Source organism: Kryptolebias marmoratus, linkage group LG23 (assembly GCF_001649575.2).
Source record: "Kryptolebias marmoratus isolate JLee-2015 linkage group LG23, ASM164957v2, whole genome shotgun sequence".
NCBI classification, from domain to species: Eukaryota; Metazoa; Chordata; class Actinopteri; order Cyprinodontiformes; family Rivulidae; genus Kryptolebias; species Kryptolebias marmoratus.
Window position 1 is genome coordinate 6,902,456 of NC_051452.1, and position 23,673 is coordinate 6,926,128.

Here is a 23,673-nt window from a genome sequence, read left to right on the forward strand (position 1 = left end):
CAAAGTAACTGCCATGTGGGACAAATTATAAAAATGATACTCTGATGTCCCATTCTCCTGAAGGCAGCATGGAGCTGCGTTGAAAAGAAACACCATCGATACAGCTGCAGTTCTGTAAGGGTTTGAATATTTTAGGCCACAATATTTTTGCAAGTAGTTCAAAGTTTAAACTGATATTGTTGTGAATCTTTTGCATAAACTTTACCTTTAAGCAAACGCCCCCCAAAAGAATATCAACGCCCCCTTTTTGAAAATATTGCTGCCAGCGCCCCCCGTCATCCTCTCAACGCCCCCCAGGGGGCGGTACCGCCCCCGTTGAGAAACGCTACTCTAAATGAAAGATGAGACGTAGGTGAACAGTGTCTGCATCATTCAGTGAAGGCATAAAAAGATAAAATAAATACTCCCTCTGCCCTATGAACAGTTTCAAATGGTTTACAAAAGGATGATCTAAAAACAGTCATAAATATAACAAAAAACACATAAAAGTCGTCTTCCGTTAACAGTTTAAGACCAGATACAACAAGTAGCATCAGGTCTGAGTGGATTGAATAAGTTGTGGACAATCTTTGTTCTCAAAAGGAAATTAAGAAGTTTGACTTTAAATATTATTGACTTCTGTGTTGTAAATGGGACTCTCAGCTTCTTCTCTTAGTTTAGTAAAAAGCAGTTGTTGGAAATTAAAATCCTGGAATAAAGAAAATCTCAGTTTTAGGCGTTTCTAAAAATGATCTTGTCTTTATCAGGTTCTGAAATTATTCAAATCTAACCTCAAGGTTTAACTCCAGATCTGGAAATGCTCAGAGAAATTACAATAAAGAGCTCCATCTGAGACTCTACAGGTCTCAGTTAGCAGGTTAAAGGTTAAAGGTCATTACAAGACAATTAGATAAAGACTGAATAATATGGCTTGCTTGGAAGGGTCTCAGGAAGGCTCTCAACTTAGATTTGTAGCATTTATTCTGAATGAACCACAACACTTCTGGAACATTGTCCTTTGGAGACATGAAACCAAAATGTAATATCTCACAGAGCTGCGACTGTTGGAGACTAGTTGGTGATGTAAACTTGTAAGAGAAAGTAGACAAATTTTCCAAAAGTTTTTGCGACCATCGAGCCTCGTGCGAGGACATTGAGAAACCTTCATGAACGTTTCCAGACAGTCTGGAGGTCTCTCAAGAATGCCGTTTGCCAACTAGTCACCAACAGTCTCAGCCCAGCCAGATCCTACCTAAAACAGATGCTTACCCATAATGCACAGCAGAAACGAGCACACCAGATAGACACAAACACCTGATTCCATCTGTCAAGCACGGCAGTGGAAGGCTGATGGTTTGGGCTCCTCTGTAGACCAAAGGATCCTGGAGTCAGATGTGAGGCCGTCTGTCCGACAGCTGAATCATGGACCAAACTGGGTCATGACGCAACAGAAAACTGACTGTCAGTTTTATGTTTGACCACCTACAGCTGACTTTGAAGAACGTAGCTGAAATGCTAAAGCAGCACTAGAAAGTGTTGTTAGCATCCTGGTGGAAAACAGGAGTGTGGACGATGTGGGTTCTTCCCAACTGATAGCATCACTGCAAACAGGAAATGCAGAAAACTGAAAGACTGTAAACTATCTGACTGTTGGTTTCCCTATGACTGCGATCTATCTGACTTCTTTGCTTTTTACTACTTTAACGACGTCAGAATGGTTCGTTCCTGTTATATAAGCTCTTGTTTGCCAGAAGTGTTTTCCTTTCTTTCGCTGACAGCAGCAGGCTGTTGCACTGCGGGGCAGCTCCCAGATGTAAACACATGGTGCCATGGTGCGGATCTGCTGGAAAAGAACATGCACGCTCATCGAAACCCGTCCCGTGATGTATGAGAGGAGAGGTTCAACAGAACAGCAACATATCAACGCTCCTCACGTTCAGCTTCATTTGTCCCGTCGGAGCCGGAAACAATCCACGCAGCACATTAACGGCACAGACGCCCTGGATGTGGACGAGCGCCCTCGCTGCCTTGGTTTGTCTCGTTCGGGCTGCAGGGTCACACGTTAAACCGACTCGGTCAATCCAGTTATGTCACCGCCCAGCGCCTCCCTGCCCCCGACACTGCCCGCTGCTGTTTGACATCTGCCAGAGGTCGCGTGTCACGTCTGAAGCTGTGTCACTGCGGTCTAAGAGGATTTCTTTTCACCCTTTGTGTGGAAATCGCAGGATCCTCCATTTTCTAATACCGTGTCGTCATATCTGAGAGATATTTACACTAAAAGTCTGATCTGCCTCCACTTAGGGCAGGGGTCTCCAATCTGTAGCTCTTGTAACTTTGACTAAACATGACATGAACCCAAGTCAGTTTTAGACAACAGGAAACCTCCCTTATTTATCCAAAATGTACAGGAATTTTATTTGTTTGCAGCTAAATGACTCCAATAATTCAAGCACGCTGAGCTGCTTGTGCTCAGTTTTTTTAACAGAAATGTGTAAACATCTACATTATTCTGCAAATGCTCTGTCTGCACAGATTCACATCACATCTGTACCAAAAATCTGCTGAATATGAACTGATTAGCTTTAAGAGACGTTCTGATACAATGTACCATTGCTCTGTAAATGCACCAAAAACATTATCAGGTTACAACAAACTGTAAAAGCATTAATTGGAAATTACTAGGTATGAAAATATGGTGTATTGATACGTTGTTTTTTCAAACAGAAATAAAGACTTGACTCTAATAAAAGCTGCTACCTGAAGCAGTTTCAGTAAATAAAGATTGTGACCTTTTATACGAGGACATTTAGGTCATAAATAACCAATAAACCGGCCTGTTTCTACATTCGGTCTTTTTAAAATATTAAGGAGCAACTTAATGTTTTATTTATGTCTGAGTGAGCTGCTAAATTTACCCATTTTCTCCAAATATGAGACACTGAAATAGTTCCTCATTGGTTTTATAAAGAAGCGTTCTTTTCTTTTGGCCTATACGCTGAAAAGAAAACTTTAAAAATAAAAATAAAACGTAACAATGCAACAAGATGTAATGGTCAGGTAGATTTGGTAGTTATATATAGTAGGAGAGATGATAAAAATGGCTCTTTTACTTCTAAAGGTTGCCAACTTTGACTTATAGATTTGTCTCTGCCCAGAGAAAGATGGAAACTTGTTGCCTTCATCAAAAGTGCTTGTTTGGGTGTATAAGGTGACAGGAAGTACTTCAATCCAGCTCTGGGTTGTATGTGGAGGTGAAAAGAGCAGGACAGATGGGAAAACAAAAGTAGGATGCACATCAGTGAAGCTGTGGGTGTAACAGCTGTTATTTCTCTGGTCTCTGTATGCTTGTGGTTGTAAATGTTCCTTCAGTATTAGACGCGTTTTATCGTCTTAAGATAAGAGCGATATGCCCTGCCTGTGCAGCGAAAACGAGCCTGAAAGTGTTTAACAAAGTCTTTAAGATGGCGAGTTCCAGCAGAGCCGAGACGTGCAGCAGCTGCAGGAGAACTAGGCCGAGCGTTTCACGGGTATCTCAGATTGAGGGTGGATAAACCCAACCGCTGGGATGTGATTGGACACGGCAAGAAGCAGAGGTCTGCGGCCGCTGTCACTTGATAAGGGAGAGGAAACGCTCCGTGACGGCTCGCAGTGCGCTGTGGCGAATTGTCCGCGAGCCCCCAGCTGGTTCGAGGTGTCGCCTGGCACGGCTCTACCTCGGCCTGGGAGGCATCGAGGCGAGAGCGAAACAAGGAGGGATGTGTTGCTGTCCCGTCTCTGCTCCGCTCCGGGCGAAGAAAGAAAACACAGCGGCAGCATGTTGACAGGCACACATGGAAATTACACGTGTCAACGCTACTTTAGGCACCCCGTATTCTCTCGTGGCGCTGAGGGGAGGGCGGTCATGTAATTGCCTGTGTGTTTGTCTACGTCTTTCAACAAAAACATCTCATTAATCACAGGACAGATTTGAATGAAACTCCCAGGAATCAATGCTGCCACAGCTAACTGACCTTAGCAAACACCAGAAAGGCTTTAACTCAGTCGGCTTTACAGATATTGAGCTATAATTTGGTGTGGTAGTAGCTGAGAGTCCTCCTCTACGCATACTTTGAGCGCTTACAGATCATGCAAGAGCTTTGGCATTAACTAATGTCTCTCTTCTAGCAAAATGTCTCATTTTACACAGTCATCCCCATCGCACAACCCAAACAGATTGCGATAGCGGGCGATATGCATTCCTTCACGGAATCCTGGTTTCTTTGGCATAATAGACGGTGTTGACGTCTGCAATTAGTTACCCAATTTATTTGATTTAAATCAACAACAAAACAAAGTTATTCTTTTACCAAATTAACTCCTCCTGCAGTTTTAGGAGCCATTTTTAAAAAAGAAATACATTTCTGATGGAACTGGACTCAAACTTTCGTCTGAGAAAGTAAATCCTGGAGCCTGTGGACATGTCTGAACTCCTATTTTAAAGGTTTTTGGATGCCATGTTTGGTTTCCTTGAGTTGGACTGATTAATCGGCTGATACTGACCACTTTGTAAAAGTAAAAGCCATGCCTGTACAAACTTAATCAATTACCCTAATATGACTAGTAACCCACAATTTAGGTTGTTTAAGTGAGAATGCTCTTCTGTGTATTATTTTTAAGTTCTTCTGAGGGTTGGTAAATATGTTTATTATCATTATTATTATTATTGTTATATTTTGTTAAATAAAAAATACATATTGACCAAAAAATTGAGGTTGTATATCGGCCATCCTCAGCTCTGATATGCTATAAATGTTTTTATATGTTTTTGTGTAACATGTTAGTGCTCCCAGTATAAGTTGAAGATGACTCTCAGCTACTACCACACCAAATTTTAGCTCAGTATCTGTAAAACTGACTGAGTTATAGCCATTTTTACGTTTGCTAAGGTTGATTATCTGTGGTTTACTCAGAGTTAAATCGTATCCAGTGATTTCTCTCTGCAAGATTCGCTAAAATTCATCCAGGTGTTTGAGATATTTTGCTAACAAACTGATAACCACACATGCAGCTATTGGCAATTACACAATCGCCCGCCTTTCATGGTGGTGGAAGATAAAGACCCCATGTTTGTAAACAACATATGGTCATTTTTATTTAGATGGCAGCTACACATTAAGGAGAAAAACCGTTAAAAGAGCAACAAGACAGCGTTATAAAAGCTTAAGTGACGCTTAAAAAGAGTTGGATGTTCCAGAAGTAACAGGCTTAACTGTTTACAGGTCAATAACATGACTGGAAGTAAAAAATAAAATAAATCCAAACTGTTCAACATTTTCCCTGTAGTTTAGTGTGAGCCACAGGAGCTCTGTAAGCAGACAAACATCTGTCCAATTAAAACGATCAGCTGCTTCAGCAGATCCAACACTGATTAAAAATGCAGATGTAGCTGCAGCTCATATTGAAGTTTCATGCGGTTTGAGCTTAGGTTTGTGATCTATTGATGGTCTCTTTTTTTGTTAAGGTCTATCAGGACTGCACACTTTATTTAAGAGGTAATATGACGATGTCAGGATTCTGCTGCCTGATCTGATTGTATTTCCGAGCGCGACGCATTCGCTGTCTCCACGCACGGCTCCTTCTTCGCCGCCATGAACCGAGTCTGCACCCAAACCTCAGATCCAAGACGAGCAGAGTGGCTTTTGTTCAGGTCACAGAGCAGGGAACAGAATAAAAAGCCTTTGCAGAGTCAGGCCTACATGTGTTTTGTAGGTTTGGAGAAAGCTCGCTATCCAGTGTCTGTGTAATCAAAACAAGACCCGCGTTTGCATTTTTGCCAAGACGTTGAGCTCCGGTGAGTTTTGAGCTGTCTTCTGTCTCCCATCCTGTTGTCCTCATGGTCAGGATCTTTCATGGAAGGTTTGGGAACGTCGGAGATCTCGTCTCTGATTTTCTCTGTTGGCGTCTTCGAGCCGTGACAGCGCGGTTCGAAGCTGCCGGGATGAGAGTCTCAACCCAAGCTAGGTGGGATGTTCCCTTCGTGTTAGGGCTTTGTTTTCGCTTCAGCCGGAGTCCAAGCATTTTGTAGTCCTATTCATGAGCTATGAACAGACAAATCTGAGCTTTATTTGTTGTAAATAAAACATATTTTTTAGTCTTTCCAAAAAAAATTTGATTCCAGCAGGCTTTTATGCATCAGCCCTTACATATCTGAATTCTACAACTTGTCAAAACATAGAAATACACTAAACTTGCATTTTTTAAGGTTTCAACTTTAAACCTTTAGTAGAGTCGTTATTTTTGTCGATTTGAGCCGTGCAGTTTCAATTATAAGCACTTTTACTTCGCAACTTACTGTGATGTTGCACAGAGCCCGGTTGGAAAAAATGTCCTACTTTTTACTTTAGTCATCTAAATTGTTCATCAAGACATAAGAAACCGTGTTCGTCATTTTTTCTAAAGCTCTAAATAAAAGCTAAAAGTGTGTTTGTTTGAAAATTAGTTAATATATCTGCAAGAAGATGCTTGCTGGCATCCATTTTATTAATGCCAGCAAGCTTTTACACTGCAACAGAAATACTCTAAACGGCGTCAAATTAGGAGGAAAAAATAGCTGCAAGTATGGAAGTACATTTACAAATGGCATGTGCCCCAACAGAACTGCATCCAGACTGATGACTTCTGTTAGGCCAGTGTGTCTCCTGAAGTTTCTGGAGAAACTCTGAAGGGAACCCGTGCAGCTGGCGGCCGAAAGTCCAAAACCAGCTTTGTTATAATCTAAAAATTAGAAAGAAAATGCTGACATTTTGGTGTATGAATTGTACAGCTGGAAAGAAGTGTTACAGCTGCTGCCAGCGGCTCATTATGGTCACCATGGTGACCACACGTAAGTCTGTCACTCCCTGACTGCTAAGGCTAATGAGAGACAGAGAAAAGCAAACTGAAAAGTAAGCCTCAAACAGTCTTATAAGGTTGTATCTTAAAGATTGTTGAACCACGATCAGCAGAAGACTCTGATGTTCCACAGTGTTTTTATTTATTTATTCTGACGAGTTAAAAATGGCCGTCACTTCCAGTTATTTTCAGCTAAAACATGACTAGTCTACGGAATTTGAAATTTCGAGTCTTTTAAGCAGTGAAAGAAAACAAAAATCCCCACGTTTTGAGGTATAGAATGTTGTTGGAGAAGGAAGAATTTACAAAAAGATTTGAGAATTCTCTGGCTTTGATTTGCCATGACATCATCAGGCAAATCATCAATCATTTGCCAGATGATGTCATGGCAAATCATCCTTTGTGACATCATCTGTGATGTCACAAAGGATGCCACCAGCCCTTTGAATATTGTTCTGATATGGAATTTGTAATTTTCAGCCTGTTCACACAGAGAGTTCACACAGAGAGTTCACACATCCAGAGAGATGGAGAGAGAGGCGTTCACGTTTTCCATGATTAATTTTCATTCCTGACAGATTATCGACGCAGACATGCTGTTCCTAACCATAGGTTTTGCTCTTGGAGCCTTAGTGACTATGGGCGTTAGAAAACTTTTCGAATCTTTCACAGAAGAGAAGGAAACAAAAGTAAGTTTTTCATGTCCTTCCGGTCCTTCAGAGGCTCAAAGTAGCACTGAATGTGGCCAAATTAGCTTGAAAAAAAGGGTAAAAACAAAAAATAGCACAACACCTTGGACATGTAGTCGCAAAGAAATAGAAAAGATTGTAAGTCCGACTGAAAACATTTGCATGTTTTCAAACGTTTTCAACAACTGCTGGTTTAACTCGACGATACAGGCGACTTTAAACCTCAACGTCGTCAAAAATGCGCTGTATCACGACACAGGGGATTTAGGCATGTTCTCAATGATGCCTGCGTGTGCCATTTTCTTCCTGAGAGCTCTGCGCCAACCAGGGAGGTTTTTCCCCCTGGCTGAAATTCTCCCTGTTCTCAAGGAGTTGAGTGAAGATACGCCTTCGCTGGACTTCCTGCAGGAGAACGACATTGTAGATTTTATGGAACCACTCATGAATTGGTTGAGCCAGTATGGGGTACAGTCAGGTCTTCGGGTTTTTAAAGTGAAAACTTGCAACAAGTGTATGTTTAGGACTACCTCCACGGCCGTCCTGGGCAAAATCTGTTTCCTGCCTTTCCCAGAACAAAGAGAGTCCACCAGTACTCTTTTCAGCCGCCTGGTGGATACATATGACAATGAGGAATACTGTGAAGTCTGCAGCGACAGCCAACAGAAAAAAGTCTTCTTTAATTTCCCCGATGTGATTAATTTATACCTTCCAAGAACAGGAACAAAAACAACTCCCAGAAAAACAGTTTTATGTTCTCAAACTCTACTTATTCCTACAGAAACGGGAAAGGAGAAGTACCGGCTGACCTCGGTCATCTGCCACACCTCCGCGAGGTCAGGGTCTAAACATTTTTACACTTATCTGTTCTTAAAAGGCCAGGTGATTAAAGCCAATGATCATTTCAAATCTGTCACAGAGCTAGAGAAAGCCCACACTGACATTAAGAGTAATGGGGTTCTGTACGTTTATGAAAAGTGTGCAGGAGAAGAGAAAGACCGAGGCCCCGACCACACGGGAGCCACGTTGTCCGAGTCCCAAACCGACATCTTTTGAAACCAGGTTTGATTGAGAAAAGTCTTGAAACGCCACTCTTGCAAGCATGACAGACGTAAAAGTGCTGATAAATTACATGCTTTTGTTGCAGATGCCAGTTTTTTAATGACAGTAAAAACTTTGTATGGTGTAACTTTAATATCGTTGATTTAAATTTAGAAAGTATACATTTAAAAAGAAGCCGCAGTCGTTTAAATGGTGAAAGCATTTCTTAAATGCCGTGTTAACACATTTATTTTTTTAATATATGTATTTTTTTAGATATTTGGGGTTTTTCTGTGTGGAATTTGCATGTTCTCCTCATGTTTGTGTGAGTTTTCTCCAAGTACTTTTGTTTCCTCCCACAAACCAGAAACATGCAAAAAAAAAATAAAAGAGATGGGTTCTGCCTGGTTACATGAAGGTTAAATAAAGAAACAACAACCAAATAGATCATTGTGGAAAGAAATGATTGAATATATAAAAAATTTAATAATAAACAGGTCCAGACCAAATAAGAAGGACTAGATACTTCTGTAAACTGTCAGGATTCAGACTGTACCCAAGTGAGCAGCTCGGCAACAGACAGACGCGGAAACCAGAACGTAACGGTAAGTGAATTTATTTACAGTGAACAGAATATTTACAGGTGGGAACCGGAGCCAGGACAGTACAGGAGTGAGTCCAGAACACGGAGGAGAAGACGAGGTAAGTCCTTTCACAGCAGAGGTCCGGTGGAGGTTCCAGTGAGCGGCGTTAAGGTGAGGTGAGTCTTTTCTGAATGAAGGTGGAGTGGTGATTCAGAAGGCGGCAGGTAGGTTTCGTGATCCAGGTGGCAGCAGGAGCAGGAACAGGCAGGTACAGTTGTGCAGGTGAGTACTTAACTAGACAGCGGGTACTTGAATGCAGACCAGACTGGTTCCAGATGGACAGGTAATCCTGAACACAAGTTTGTGGAACAAAATCAAGAACTAGAATCACAACAAAGAGTTTACAAAAACACAGCGAGGTTTCTCAGAGGCTCTGCACTTTACCGCATAGTAAACAATGCTCCAGCGCTGGTCTGATTCCCACTACAGCCTTAAGTACTCCTCCAGTTCTGATCAGCCTGATCCATTACAGGTGTGAGAGGAGTGGTGACGAGGCGTCCATCACCTGCCCAGGAAACAGAGTACTCACAGACACGGGCTTGATTCGAGAAGTATGGAAAGTGGGATGATCAGACCGCCAAGGTCCCCGCCTTCGGCCACTACCCATTCCACATTGCACCCGACCCCTTTGGCCCCTCCTTTAGGTGGTGAGCCCATGGGAAGGGGGACCCACGTATCCTCTTTGGGCTGTGCATGGCCGGGCTCCATGGGTGAAAGCCCGGCCACCAGGCGCTCGCCAACGTGCCCCACCTCCAGACCTGGCTCCAGAGTGGGGCCCCGGTGACCCGCGTCCGGGCGAGGGAACACTGTGTCCAATAGTCGTACTCGTCATAAGGGTTCATAAGGGGATGTAGGGTGAGAAGCTCAGTCATCCGGGAGGGACTCAGAGTAGAGCCGCTGCTCCTCCACGTCGAGAGGAGCCAGTTGAGGTGGCTCGGGCATCTGGTGAGGATGCCTCCTGGACGCCTCCCTGGTGAGGTGTTCCGGGCACGTCCCACCGGGAGGAGGCCCCGGGGAAGACCCAGGACACACTGGAGGGACTATGTTTCTCGGCTGGCCTGGGAACGCCTTGGGATTCCCCCGGAGGAGCTGGCCCAAGTGGCTGGGGAGAGGGAATTCTGGGTCTCCCTGCTTAGGCTGCTACCCCCGCGACCCTACCCCGGATAAGTGGAAGACGATGGATGGATGGATGGATGGATGGATGGATGGATGGATGGATGGAAAGTGGGATGAATTCCTAGGGTTGCAGATAACCGCAGTCTCACCGCCGAAGGATTGATGATTCTTTCTATGGTATATGGTCCTATGTATCTGGGTGACAATTTCTTAGGAACATCCTTAATGTTGATATCGCGTGTGGAAAACCATACCTGCTGCCCTTCCTGATACCTGGGAGCTGTTGACCGATGGCGATCTGCGAACCTCTTATTCTGAGTAGCCGTCCTGAGTAACGCCGCCTTGGTCTGTCGCCAAACCCTCTGACAGCGCTTGATGTGTGCTTGCACTGATGGGACCAGAATCTCTGTCTCCTGGCTTGGGAAAAGAGGAGGATTATAACCCAACAATGCCTCGAAAGGCGAAAAACCAGTGGCCGGGGAGGTATGTCCATTATGGGCATATTCTACCCACGTAAGTGTTTACACCATGAGGATGGGTCGTTATTGATCACACAGCGCAGGGCGGCTTCCAGCTCCTGATTACATCTCTCGGTCTGGCCGTTAGTCTGAGGATGGTCACCTGAGGACAGACTAACTTGGGCTCCGAGAGCGTTGCAGAACGCCTTCCATACCTGAGAGACGAATTGCGGTCCACAATCTGACACAATATCCTGAGGTATACCGTGCAGGCGGAAAACATGTAATACCATCAGTTGTGCAGTCTCAAAAGCTGAAGGTAGTTTTGGCAAGGGAATGAAATGGGCTGCTTTGGAGAAACGGTCGATTATATTCAAAATAACCGTGTTACCTTCTGATGGAGGTAGTCCAGTGACAAAATCCAATGAAATGTGTGACCAAGGGCGAGCAGGTACAGGTAGAGGTTGTAGTAGTCCAGCTTGAGGTTGATGGAGGGCTTTATTCCTTGCACACGTAGGACATGCTTTAACAAACTCCTTGATATCAGCAGACATGGTTGGCCACCAAAAGTGTCTCTGTGTGAAGGCTAACATTCTCGGGTGACATGTAAACCTGTGATTATGTGTCCAATCCAATATCTTTCCGATGACCCTTCTAGGAACAAACCTTCTTCCAGGAGGTTCGGTGCCAGGATCAGGTTCTGTCTGTTGTGCCACAGTGATGGTATTTTCTATCTCCCAAGTCAGGGAACCAACGAAACAGGAGGATGGGAGTACGCAGACGTCTGCCTTCGAGGAATCAGCAACCGAGAACTGTCTGGAGAGTGCATCCACCTTGATGTTCTTGGAACTGGGTCTGTAGGTTATAGAAAAGTTGAAACGTGCAAAAAACAATGACCATCGAGCTTGTCTCGGGTTTAGTCTCTTTGCATTCTGTAGGTAGATAAGATTTTTATGGTCTGTCCAAATGATAAACAGCTCCTTGGAACCCTCCAACCAATGTCGCCATTCTTCTAGTGCTAATTTGATAGCAAGTAGTTCACGATTGCCCACATCATAGTTTAATTCCAAAGGGGACAAATGTCGGGAGAAGAAGGCACATGGATGGACCTTACCATCAGCAGATGAACGCTGCGATAATACTGCCCCCACCCACTCCTGTGTCCGAGGCGTCCACCTCCACCAAAAACTGCCTTTCTGGATCTGGGTGGCTGAGGATTGGGGCTGAGGAGAATAAGGCTTTGAGTTCCTCAAAAGCATTGTCTACTGTTGGGGACCAGACGAACGTACGGAGAGTAGACGTTAGCTGAGTTAATGGGGTGGCCACACGGCTATAGTCTTTAATGAAACGTCTGTAAAAGTTTGCAAAGCCCAAGAAACGTTGTAGTTTCTTGCGATTGGATGGAACAGGCCACTCTGTGACAGCTCTAACTTTCTCCGGATCTGTACGAAACTGTCCTTTCTCAAAAATAAATCCTAAGAAGGACACCGTGGTAACATGGAAGGCGCACTTCTCAGCCTTGACGAATAGCTTATTCTCGAGTAACCTTTGTAACACTGCCCTGACATGAGTCTTATGTGTCTCCTGGTCCCGAGAGAAAATTAAAATGTCATCAAGGTACACAAACACGAATATATTCTGGAAATCTCGCAAGACATCATTAATGAGAGCTTGGAAAACGGCAGGGGCGTTGGTGAGGCCAAACATCATCACCAAATACTCAAAATGCCCCAATGGAGTCTTGAAGGCCATTTTCCACTCGTCCCCCTCCCTTATCCTAACCAAATGGTATGCGTTGCGTAAGTCCAATTTAGAAAATATTGTAGCGGAATGAAGTCTTTCATGTACTGAGTCAATCAATGGAAGTGGATATCTATTCTTAACAGTGATTTGGTTTAACCCTCTGAAGTCTATACACGGTATTAAAGATTTATCTTTCTTTTCAACAAAGAAAAAACCCGCACCCAAAGGAGACGTAGATGGCCGAATGATACCTGACGCTAATGACTCATTAATATAAGTTCTCATAGCCTCCGTCTCAGGGCCAGAAAGATGGTACAACCGACTGGTAGGTAACGGGGCCCCAGGAAGCAACTCAACTGCACAGTCGTAAGGTCTGTGAGGAGGAAGAGAAAGTGCTTTAAGCTTACTGAAAGCTGGTGCAAGGTCGTGATAACACTGTGGCACCCCAGTTAAATCAATATCCTCCGCCCTCCCCCCAGACTGCACCACCGCAGACCTAAGACAGTGCCCGAGACAAAAGTTACTCCAAGAATCCACTCGTTTCTTAGCCCAATTGAGAACAGGATTATGCTTCTCCAACCACGGAAAACCAAAAATTAATTGCGGAGACAACGAGGAGAACACATAATACTCACCGGACTCATGATGGTTACCGGAAACTAGAACTTGTAAATTGACGACCTGATGAGTTATCTGTGAGATGGCGTGTCCAGTTAGGCCAGTGACTGTACGGGCGGTGTCTAATGGTTGAACCGGTAGGTTAAGTTGATCCACCAGGTTTTGGGAAATTAAGTTCAGTTCGGAACCAGAATCCACCATGGCAGCAATGGGTAGGGAAGCCTGTTCGGTGATGATTTTCGCTGGAAGAGAAAACAGAGATGTTGGGGAGAATTTTAATGGACCCGACAGACCTTCCCCCATTACTGACGGGTCGACCCGTTTCCCCAAACCGGGCAATTAGCCACAAAATGTCCCTTATTCCCACAGTAAATGCACTCCTTCGCCCTGAAGCGCCTCTGTCTCTCTTCTGCAGAAAGCCAAGTGCAGCCCACCCGCAAAGGCTCGGATTCCACTACAGGGGTGTGAGACTCAGCGACTCTCCCCCTCTCCAACGTAAGCCCCGGTGTTCGGACTGTCGGTGAAATGCAGTCCCTTTCACGCTGTCGTTCCCGAAGACGATTATCGATCCTAATCGCTAGTGAAATCAGATCATCCAAACTAGCAGGTTCATCTCTGGCAGCTAATTGATCCTTAATAGTCTCAGACAAAGATCCGGTAAAAATACCTCTTATTGCTAACTCGTTCCAGCCAGCTTCCTCCGCCGTAATCCGGAAGTCCACCGAGTACTCCGCCACCGATCTGCGTCCTTACCGTAACGTGAGTAACCGTTTTGCTGCTTCCTCCTGTTGTAATGGATGGTCAAACACACGCTGGAACTCCTGAACAAAATGTGCTTGAGCCCAACGCAGAGCTTGTCCCTTCAACGCCGCCACAATAAAAGTTATCTTTGAAGCGTGCAAAGGGAATAATGACGGAGAGTGAGGAAACGCTAGATTACACTGAAGGAGGAACCCTCCGCAACGATCAGTGTCACCCTCAAAACACTCTGATGGTTTCATTTCCGGTTCGCAGAACGGGGTGTGGCTAATACCGGTGGTGGAGCGGGGCTTGTGGGAAATAGAGTTCCTAATCTATTGTCCAGAGCCACAATACGGTGAGAAACTGAATTTAATGTGGCACAAGTATCCTGCTGGACTTGATACAGTTGTTGAATTAATGTCTCATATCGATCTAATCTGTGTTCGTGATGAATTAACGTGTCCGCGGTCTGTCCGCCGCCGGAACTGCTCTTAGGGTTTGGATCTGGCTGGAGCATTCTGTCAGCACATAAACGTGTCACAAAATCCCAAATGGAAAGGGTCAAAATAAACCAAACAGGTTTTCCATTCTGGTTCTGATGACATGGTGGAGACTCGTTAGACAGCAAAAAGGTTGCAGGTTCAAATTCTGGCTGAAGCCTTTCTCTGCGGGGTTTACATGTTCTCCAGGTACTCGGTTCTCCTCCCCAAAGCCTGCACGTTGGGTTACTTGGTGACTATGAAAGGTGTGAGTGAAAGCCTGAATGGTTGTCTATCTGGCGGCCTCCGTTCTTGCACAATGCCAGCAGCTCGCCACGACCCTTTTTCCATCTCTGCTGAGGGTGGGATGTGTCGCAGCCACACCGCTAACCCTTGCAGTCACTTGGTGTGTGCGTGACGAGACCCAGGCTGGGGCCACCACCTGTCTTCAGGTGGCCACGTGGTGTTTGATCCCCATACCCTCTTTTCTTTATCGCAGGTTTAAACCTGCTGTCACTGAAATCATCCTTCAGAGGTGCTTTTTATTGCTGCAGGCAATTTTTTCCATTTTTTTCCTTTCTCTTCTCACCTCCCTTTTGTAATTTCCTAGAAAGCATAAAAATTTCAGCAATTGAACGTGGAGAGAACACGGCGACCGGCACAGATAAACAGCTGCAGTTAGATATATTAAGGCTGTGAAAGTCCAAGGGTTGTTTCAGGCTCAGATTATAACTGTCTGACGGTAATAAAAGAAGAAAATCTCCTGAGATTGAGCTTTTAGTTATAGTTTGCTCCTGGCTGTTAGACGTACGAAGGGGAAGTCAAATCAGACTTTAGTGTTTATATCAGCAATAATACAGTCAGGCATAACGGAACAGCCACATTAAATTACTGGGTTTTCACACAACTGCTCAAATCAGTTCTGTTATTCAACTACCCAAGTCTTCTCGGGGCCTCTGTTCTTCCAACAACTTCTGTTTTTCAACATTTCACCTTTTTAATCTTTAGTAGAGTCAGCAATTATGATGTTCTTTCTCTTAATTAGTCGATTTGAGCCAATTACAAGCTCATTTACTTCACAACAAACTATGGAGATGCTTTAAGCCCAGTTGGAAAAGAGTGTCTGAATTTTCTACATTGGTCCTCAGGACAAAACGAACGATATTGATCTTTTTATTAACTTCTTTAAGCTTTAAAGAGCCAAACTAATAATTTGAAATTTAATATTTCTTTCAGTCTGTCAACTGACTCCATTTTATCTCAAGACTTTTTTTTTTTTGCTTTTTAAAGACCTTTCTGTTGGAAAATGAACATCTTCATCAGCATGTTTTTGAGATCAGTCTAGTTCAATCAGGGAATTAGTTGCTTGAATGAATGCATGTTGTCTGCTGCAATGGATGCCAATATTTTAAAGAAGGTTCCTACACAACATGTCAGCACTCAGAGTTTGTGTTGTGTTGTGAGAGACTATCAGCTACCACCGCACCAAGTTTTAGCTCAAGAGTCTTTCTTTCTGCCATCCCTGCTAACACCAGACAGCCCATATAATGGTACCACGCCACCATGAGTGGAGTCCAGTCCAAGGTTCTGGTCGCAGCAGGGTGGCTGATGGCGTCCTAAGATGGAGGCCAGATGAGGCCGGAGTCTCACTGTTTCAGGATGGTGTCCACCATTTTCACCTTTTAACGTTTTCCATCACCTTTTCAGTGTCAGTCTCAGGACCCGAGTCAAACGGTGAACGACAGGTCACGTTTGCCGCTCCTCACGTCTCACGCCTTTGTTGTCTGCAGGAGCTCCAGTTTGAGAGGCTGACTCGGGAGCTGGAGGAGGAGCGGCAGATCGTGGCGAGCCAGCTGGAGAAGTGCATGCTGGGAGCTGAGTCACCAACCGGAGACAGCAGCAGGTAGACCGGACTGGTTGATGCTCCTCTCCGGGGATAACAAATACATTTAACTATAAAACAATTAGCAAAACGGCAGGTTTATTTGTAAACGGTTGTCATTTAATCAGACTTAGTAAATAAAGTATTCACATCACATTAAAACCGCAAACCTCAGTATTTTGCTGGGATTTTATGTGACAGACCAACACAAAGTAGTGCAGAACTGTGAAGTGGAAGGAAATGATATGAAATGATGAGTTTTCAAAGTTTTTTTAACTTTTAGTGAGCTTTTTCCTACTTTAAGCTGGCCTTTTGCTATTAGGTTTCAGCTGGAGTTGTGCTACTTTTAGCTTCTTGCTAGCCTTTTGGCGCTTTTATTTAGCTTCTCGTTTGCATTTTGCTACTTTTGGGTCTTGGCGCTTGTTCTGCGTTTTTAGCTTTAACAACCAACTTTTAGCTTCTTCGTTACATTTCTGTGCTCAGCGTTCACTCTGCATTTTTACAGAAAATACAGTTTCTGTAGCTTTTCAAAATAAAACATGTTTCTGTTCATAATAAAGTAAATAATCTGTTTATTTGTTTTTTTAGAACCTGTTGTTTTTTTGCACATTTTGTTAGTTTTAGATGCAAATTACCGTACAGTTTTCTTTAAGTCTTCCTCTCTTCCTGGTTTGATCGAACATCAAGTTTGTGTCTCTGATTCGATTCGCTCTCTGCTCTTTGTCTCCGTTTCCCCGTCGTGTCTGTTACCAAAGCTCATCTGAGAAGTCCTACGCATGGAGATCTGCTGGTAAGCCTCTGATTTTACAGATGCTGTGAAAGACAATGTTAATGTTTAGTATTTGACTGATAAGTAAGAGAACCCGATGCCTCTGGTTCTCTGTAAAATCCCAAAGCTTCAGATGAGATCGAATCTGTATAAATTTGCAGCTAAAGGAAGATTGTTTTTCCAGATGAGGAAGTCATTATCGCCTCCAGAAGACTGAAACTTGCTGGCGTGAAGCGCCAGCTGGTCAAGCAAAACAAAACACTGTTTCCACCACTGTGAATGGGCTTTGAATTGGACTCATTTACTATTCTGTCAGAGATCCTTCTGCTCAGACGTCAGGCTCATTAATCACTGCCGCGTGTTCAGTAAAACAAACGTATTGTTGACGACAAAAAGGTCTAACCTTGCAAAAATTGTGCTTGAGAGCACCTCATGTTTTTTTGGGCAGTGTGCCATTTCTTTATTCCTCAAGTATCTGAATATTATGCGACTAATAAGGACTTTGGGTTGTGTGTGTGTTGGACGACAGGCGGAGAGTGTCAGGGTGTCGCCACGGAGGCGTCTGGATGTCCGGGGCGTCACCTGGAGGCGGAGGAAGGACTCTACCTGCCTGAAGTGGACCGGGCCTCCCTGCATGACAGTGAGGGTCTGTTATCTATAAGCGGCAGAGCCACCTTTTATATCTGCTTTTGAGCAGTGGCTCCGAAGACGATAAGATAAAAAGGAACAGGTTTTATAAACCTGATTTGATTTGTTTTTTCACCCTTAAACAAGTTTTAAAAATCCAGCGATGCCCCTTTTTATCAAGAAGTTTCTTACCTAAAGCTGGAAACAAACTCTGCATTTATTCAGATCACCTATATACGCTGAGAACACGCCGTCTCCTCCCTGTTGCCCGAGTCTTTATTTTTAGCTGTAAAAGTTCCACATATCTCCACACCTGGAGCACTGAATTACAGCTACAGCCTGTCGCTGGTCGACATTAGGCACCTTCACTGGAGCGTTTGACATTTTGCTTCCATCAAGCCTCCTGGAAGAATGTGTTAAACCGCGAAAGATGGGCGGCCGATAGAGCGAAACAGCGGAGCAGCTGGTGCGGCTGCGAACTCTTATTTCCGCGGGAGGCTTTCGGCGAGAAATACGAGGCTTGTATGTAAATTTCTGCCACGCAGCATCTCCTAAAAAATTCTGAGGAGCAATTAACCCCCGACTTTGTTTTTTTTTTTTTTAAGGCGTTTGATTTCAGCATGAGTCAACATCCACCGTCTGAGCAGCAGTTTTGCAATATTAAAACAAATTTGCCTTCGGCTTATTTGTATTCCATACAGTTGGAGTGGTCTCAAAGAATAAAAATATCCCCCACATGCTTCCTCCTCCTCCTCCTCCTCATCCTACAGCAGAAAGTAGGCCAGCTGATTGTTCCAAGAGAAGCATAAAAGCTTCGCTCACATATCCATGTGTATGTATTTGTATGCATAAAGCCGTTTTGCACGTCGAAAGCCGACGGAGATGAAATGCAAATGATTTTACTGCCGTGACTGATGCGGTGGCTGCAGTTTGATGTCAGCTCTAAGCACTTTGTGTTTTAAGGCTCAGGAGGCCACTCGGCCCACATGACGTCGTACTCGGACAGCGGCTACCAGGACAGCAGCATCAGTTACTACAGCAACCAGAACGTGGTGCGTTCGGAGCCCCGGGCCTCCATATCCAGAAGCCCGAGAGCAGAAGGTCAAGCCTCTGGGCAGGTAGGCCCAATCTTTCCTCTTTCAACTTTCAAGATGGCTGCCACGGCTAACCAAACATGGCAAACGCAGAAGGAGCTGGAACTGTAGCTGAAGTTTGATGCGGAAGTAGCTGAGAGTCATCCCCAGCCGCTAATCCAGCATAACGTTATTTTCAAAATGGCTGACTAAATAACTAACCATAAGTTAGTGGTCGGAGTATGTGTTGGTATGACTGTCAGCCACTACCACACCAAACTTCAGCTCATTACCTGTAAACTTGACTGAATTTCAGCCAGTTTTTTGTGGTTTTTTAGGTTGATTAACTTGAATGAGGCTAAAAGTTAATTAGTTGTAGACGTACATCCTGGGATTACTTTCTGATAGTTTCATCAAAGTCCATGTGGCTCATGAGATATTTTACTAACAGAGTTGACAGACAAGCACACACACACACATGATTTATCGACCGCCTTTCATGAACGCTCGTTTAAAGAATGTCAAAGTTTTAAACAGTTTCCTGGTTTTAAAACCAGCAGCTCAGGAGCCATAATACCACAAAGTCCCTTCCAGCAAAACTAAGCTTTATACGTTCCTCTTCAGAACCACGAGGAACCAAAGGGCCAGCAGCAGGAAGAGAGGAAACTATTTGACCCAGTTATGAACTCATGCATCTAAACGAATGACCGGTTACCGCACAGCCGCCGTTTGCTCCGTTAATATTTTGCACGAAGCCGAAAAGGGTTAGGGTTAGTCAGCCACCTCTTCCACTTACAAGATTAAACTACCAAAAATATCAACTACATTAAGCTTCAAAACTAACTAATATAAAATAATAACCTAGCTACATCACTCATATTCCAAAATCTAGCAAAAATATACCTTTTACTTCTGAATTAATGTATATATTTAGAATTAAATACTGGCAACAAGTTGTTTTTGTGTTTCCATTTGGTGCATTTGTTACTGCGTTCACTTTATTAATAGGGTAAAACAGTCTTTTTCATTAAGACTGGTTGTACTTTGCTGGTTTTTGTGTCTTTATTAATAATCTGCTTGTTAACCCACCTTGAAGGATGCTAGTTAGCCTGCTGTACTAGTTTACTGTAACCGACAGTCAAAGCAGCTTAAAAAAAGCAGTTTAATAAAAAGATGGGGACAAGCGTAACAAATATGCCCTTTAATAGGACGCAGCATAGAAATGGAAAGGTAGTTTTTGACTGTTTGTGTATGAAATCAAGCAAAATGACGTGTTTTTTAAAAAAATCAAAATATAAGAAATAATCCATGCTCTTGATTTAATTAGTTTGGTTTTTCTATCAGCTTTAAAGGTGGGATTCGGAGGTTCTCCTTGACTTTGGAAAACAGTTCCTCTGCATCCTTTCCATAATTATAACACTAATTAACTTTGAGCCAATAATTTGGATGAAAAGCCCTGAGGGGGGAAAACACTCACTTGAACAGCTAAAACATAAAGACAATTAGGTAAAAACAACACAATGAAAAACTCCACCACAGGTCCTTTAATGAGCCTGGAAAGATTTAAATATTTTCTTCACTGTTTTTCTGATCGCTGCCCGAAAAATACGTGTTTTTTTTCCCGCTGGTAATAATTGTCATTCCTATAGTGACGGCAGGTCCAATAATTACTGTCATAAGCGTCAAATAATACCTTCAAATCAAACGTTTTCCTCCCGTCTCCCATTCTGAGATCCTTTCACTGCGGCTCAGAGTTGTATGCATTTTACATGACAGCTGAAACACGGATGACAGATAACTCTGAACCCGTTCGGAGTTTTCTCCGCACCCGGCACTTTTTCTGTTAGGCATTCGTGATTTTGATGGATTAATGTGGCACAGATTGCAACTTGTCTGGGTTCGTAATTGATGGGGGATTTTTTTATTTATTTATTTTTAACGTTTCGCGATAATGAGTTTGTGAAGTTTTACCGCAGGAAGCTCAAACTCTGGTGTGAAGATTTCAGAGACAAATGAAAAAGATAATGACGCTTTTTATCAGGCGTGATAAAACAGTGTCACAATATTTACAAAACTTGTAAATGTAATAGATCCAATGTGCTGATCCGAACGCTCACATTTAGAGTATTTATTCAAAAAAATAGATTAGTTGTAAACACTGTGTTTAGAAAGCCAATTAGTGTTTATAATAAAATGGATATTAATTAGAAATTAGTCAAATTTTATTTAATAACAGATTTATTTTTAGTCATACAGCTGTGGCCAGAAGTTTCCATCCACTCATCGTGGGCAGAAATGTCCTTAATTTGGAGCCTTTAATGATTTATTTAAACTGTTTTTTGTTGGTTTCTTTTTTAGGGTGGAAAGATTATACAGCATACAATTTATTCTGGATTTTCTGTGATCCACGCAGAGTCAAAATTGTAAATACATTCACCTAAATCTTTGAATAAGCGGTGCTGAAGGTTCAGAAATGTGCAAGGGCTTGTTATCGATCACGATTGACCGCAGCTGGTAGTTTGTCGGGATTTATTTGACAGCACTCACCTGTCAGCCTCAGATGGAAGGAAAATGGTTCAGATGTTCTGGAACAACCCGGGAACCAGGCGAGGCTCAAGCCTGCCGTGACCTGGAATCTGCCGGAACACCAGCGTCCCCGTCCACAAGTGGAACCGGACAGTTTTACATCTCCACGGCAACTCAGAAAGAAGCTTCTGCTCTGAAAGCCACACCATCGAGTTGGACTGAGAAAAGTTTGATGGTCAGATCAGCTGTCAGATAAGAAGCATGTTTGGCCTTTAAACCTAAGAATACAACATGGTGGTGCTAGTATCATGCTGTGGGACAAAGTGGATGGAATAAAGGATCATCTTCAGCTCAAATCAGTTCGATGAGTTTATTTATACGCCACCAGTTCATAACAAAAGCCATCTTCGGGCTCTGTACTTTTGTAAATAAGATAATTAGTGATGACACTGAAGCTACCAAAATCAACATGGAGACACTTGAAACTTGGACACAGTTGGGTCCAACGGGATCTAAAACACACATCAGAGCCGGTTTCTGATTAGATAAATCAGCTAACATTAAAGCAACAAACTCAACCCAAATTGACAATTTATGAACTCAGATAAAAAGCCATGTCTGCGTCAGGAAACCAACGGATTTAAATGAACTTTACCAATTTTACCAAGAAAAAGAGTCAAATATCAGCTAGAATTCAGTCAGAAGCTCTTTGATGGGGACAAAAAGCCTGTGGTCCAGGTGCAGCTGGCTAAGAGACATTTCACCAATTATTAGCCGGAGTGTATGAATATCATTTTTTCTCTATGTGGATTAGAGAAAATCCACACTTTATTCAAACTTGTGCACCCAGTTTTTGTTGTATGTCGTGTAATTAATCCAGTCTGGGCAAAAAAAGGATTCAAATAAATTAAAAGATCCAATGATGAGTGGATGGAAAGCTGCAAGAATTCACAAATCATGACTAATGAAAAATAAAATACTTTGTTTTTATTGATTATGTTTTTGTTTTAGTGAAAAATGGCACAATACATTTGGTTAATTTGTAAAGGTCAAGATGTGTCTTTAAAACAAGATTGTTTTGATAAATTTAAACTGCTTTCGAGCACATTTCTTTTCATTAAAATCCTAAACAAGCACACCGTAATTCATTCCCACAACCTTAATGACCTGTGAAAGTCAAAGGCCATTTACAGATGGGATAATCTTTATCAGGTAATTAAATGGATCTGGAAGACTGAGCTTTATTATTATTTTTTTTTAAATCTTCTCAGGCATCCAGTCGGGTGTTACGGAGGATGGCCTCCCTCCCCTCCAGGAGCCAGTCACCCGGCTGTGGCACCACCGGAACAGTCTCACCCTCCCGTATCTCCATGCGAACATCCCAAGGCAGTACGTACGACTCGCCCATCCTGTCTGAGCCCAAACCGCTGGCTGCCATCTTCCCCGGCACCACCATGCCGCCAACCTGCCCGTCACCGACCTCCCCTAGCGACACCGCCCAGGCCCTGGGAAGTTTTGGAGGAGGAGGAGGAGGTGGGGGACGACTGGGCTCAACCCTCTCTTTGATCGAGGGGAGGGCTTTGACCGGGTCGCCGCTGCGTTCAGGGATGACGGCGGTGCCGCAGCACTACGGCTCCACGCTGCCCAGGCAGAGCCAGTCGCTGGCGTACGGCGCCGATCCGTACGGCCTGTACCAGAGGAGCGCTCTGCCGCGCCCCGACAGCCTCATAGGTCAGTCTGACGTCCTGCTTTCCATTTCTGTTCAAACACCTCAGATTCTCACATCTGTGCAATACAAAACTAATATCCCAATGTTTTGGAGCTTTATTATAATACTCAACGCAAAGTCTTCATTTAGTCACTGTTTTAGTGTTTAAGTGTAAAATTTTCACATATTTAGATCTGAAACTTCATCATTAAACACTTTGGGTCTTCGGAAGTTTTGTACCACCAACCTGGCAAAAGTAAAAAAAAAAGGCTTCTTGTTGTTTTGTTTTCCTCCGTCTGTTACTGCCACTTTTTGTCTCGCTGTTCCTCCCGAGGTTTGAGAAAACCCACACTAAACCCACCAACAGGTTTAATACCAAAGCAGTTAGACTTGTGTTGTGAAGCTGAAGACGTTTCGCTTCCCATTCGTGGAGCTTTTCCAAGCTTTGAACCGCATGAGATGCTCTGTTTACGCAGCTAAATTCGGATGCAGATTATTCTCACTCCCTCCTTCCCGAGGGTCATTAGAGTCCTTGTTTACCTGGTTTAAGGTGTGAATGAGGGTGAAAATGACTAATGCTCTATTGTGCAGACTGGAAATGCATAAAAAACGTTCAGCTTTATCCAGAATTATAGGCTTCGTCTTTTGGTAGCAGTTCGTAGTAGGTTGTAAACTAAAATAGCAAAAAACTCAAAAAAAAAAAATCCCCATAG

At 43.4% G+C, this 23,673-nt stretch overlaps 1 protein-coding gene across 4 annotated transcripts in view; it reads left to right on the forward strand.

Annotated features, from left to right (window-relative positions):
* Positions 1-23,673, forward strand: part of LOC108242207 (plakophilin-4) — a 49,425-nt gene that overhangs the window by 7,979 nt on the left and 17,773 nt on the right. For 3 of the 4 annotated variants that reach the window (XM_037973951.1, XM_037973952.1, XM_037973953.1), the window contains exons 3-7: positions 16,166-16,278; positions 17,013-17,047; positions 17,556-17,672; positions 18,617-18,771; positions 22,524-22,983. In XM_037973951.1, coding sequence (XP_037829879.1) covers positions 16,166-16,278; positions 17,013-17,047; positions 17,556-17,672; positions 18,617-18,771; positions 22,524-22,983 — 880 coding nt within the window. The remainder of the gene's footprint in view (positions 1-16,165; positions 16,279-17,012; positions 17,048-17,555; positions 17,673-18,616; positions 18,772-22,523; positions 22,984-23,673) is intronic. The other variant, XM_017426922.3, reaches the window with a different exon arrangement.